Consider the following 1110-nt stretch of genomic DNA (forward strand, 5'->3'; position numbering starts at 1 on the left):
AACTTGATCAACAGTGCAAGATAATCATCGGAGAGACGCAGCATTCTATTAGCATGATCATCAGAGAGACTGAAGCACAAATCTATCCAGCAGAAATGGAAATTCTCATCCAACTGTTTAAGTGTAGTAGCACAAATGTACTACCGCTACGTACTACTATTGATTAAAACGCTACACACATTGCACAAGACGAGTGAAGAACTATCAAACACAGAGAGCCAATAATAAGCAAGGCAAATATAATACGGAGTACTACCAGTAGCACTCATGAACTGATGAACATGATCGGAGCATCCTGTCAACACGGAACAGGTTCAGGCGACGCATCCCAGGCATCCCATCCACAGGCTCCTCCTCCTGGGGCGGCGCCAGTGGGAGGAGGCGAGCTCCGGCGGCGGCACCTGGTACAGGTCCTCGTCGACCGGCCGCACCACCCTTGTTGCGCGCGCTCCGTTGGCCTCCGACGCCGGCCTGGCGCTCCGTCTCCCCCTCTTCTCCAGCGAGGCATCACTGTCGCCCTCCGGCACCCTCCTCCTGGTCTTCTTGGCAGGCGTGGGCTTGCGCCGGGGAGGCGAGTACCTGAACCACACGTCGCGGCAGGCCTCCGGGTCGGGCACGGCGCCGTAGCAGTACGCCGCGGCGGCGGGCGCGGCGACCTCCGGCTCGTCGTAGTGGTAGTAGTAGTTCCAGTCCCCGAACGCCGGCACCTGACGCCTCCTCGCCGCCTGCTGGAAAACCAAAACGAGATAAACCACGGGTAAGTACAAGATCAAGGCGGTGGCCACCGCTCGGGCAAGTATGGAAGGAAGGATGCCTGGATCACACAACACCTACCTCCATTTGGTTGCACACACGGCACTTGTTCAGGGGCAAACAGAATGAGGTCGCGAAGAAGAAGGGAAGAGAAGCAAGGCTGGGACCGGTCAGTGGGGCTGCTGGATCGCCGGAGTAGCTACACTTCTGCTCCGGTGCTCCCCCCCTAGCAAAATTCTGACCGCACTAAAAACAAGAACGGTGGAGATCTACCCATATCCCTTCGTAAGTTTGGGTATGATTATATAATTTAAAAATCTGACATGTATGTATAGCCCTCATTGGCCCTTATGGCCT

The 1110-nt window shown here is 55.7% G+C and overlaps 1 protein-coding gene across 1 annotated transcript; it reads right to left on the minus strand.

Moving 5' to 3' along the window:
- Positions 1 to 314: 314 nt before the first annotated feature.
- Positions 315 to 840, minus strand: LOC124657318. Its single transcript, XM_047195887.1, has 2 exons — positions 835 to 840; positions 315 to 728 (listed from the first exon to the last, which is right to left on the minus strand). Exons 1-2 carry the CDS (start codon positions 838 to 840, stop codon positions 315 to 317), a joined length of 420 nt encoding a protein of 139 aa, XP_047051843.1.
- Positions 841 to 1110: the final 270 nt, after the last annotated feature.

The sequence above is a fragment of the Lolium rigidum genome, chromosome 5 (assembly GCF_022539505.1).
Source record: "Lolium rigidum isolate FL_2022 chromosome 5, APGP_CSIRO_Lrig_0.1, whole genome shotgun sequence".
NCBI lineage: Eukaryota > Viridiplantae > Streptophyta > Magnoliopsida > Poales > Poaceae > Lolium > Lolium rigidum.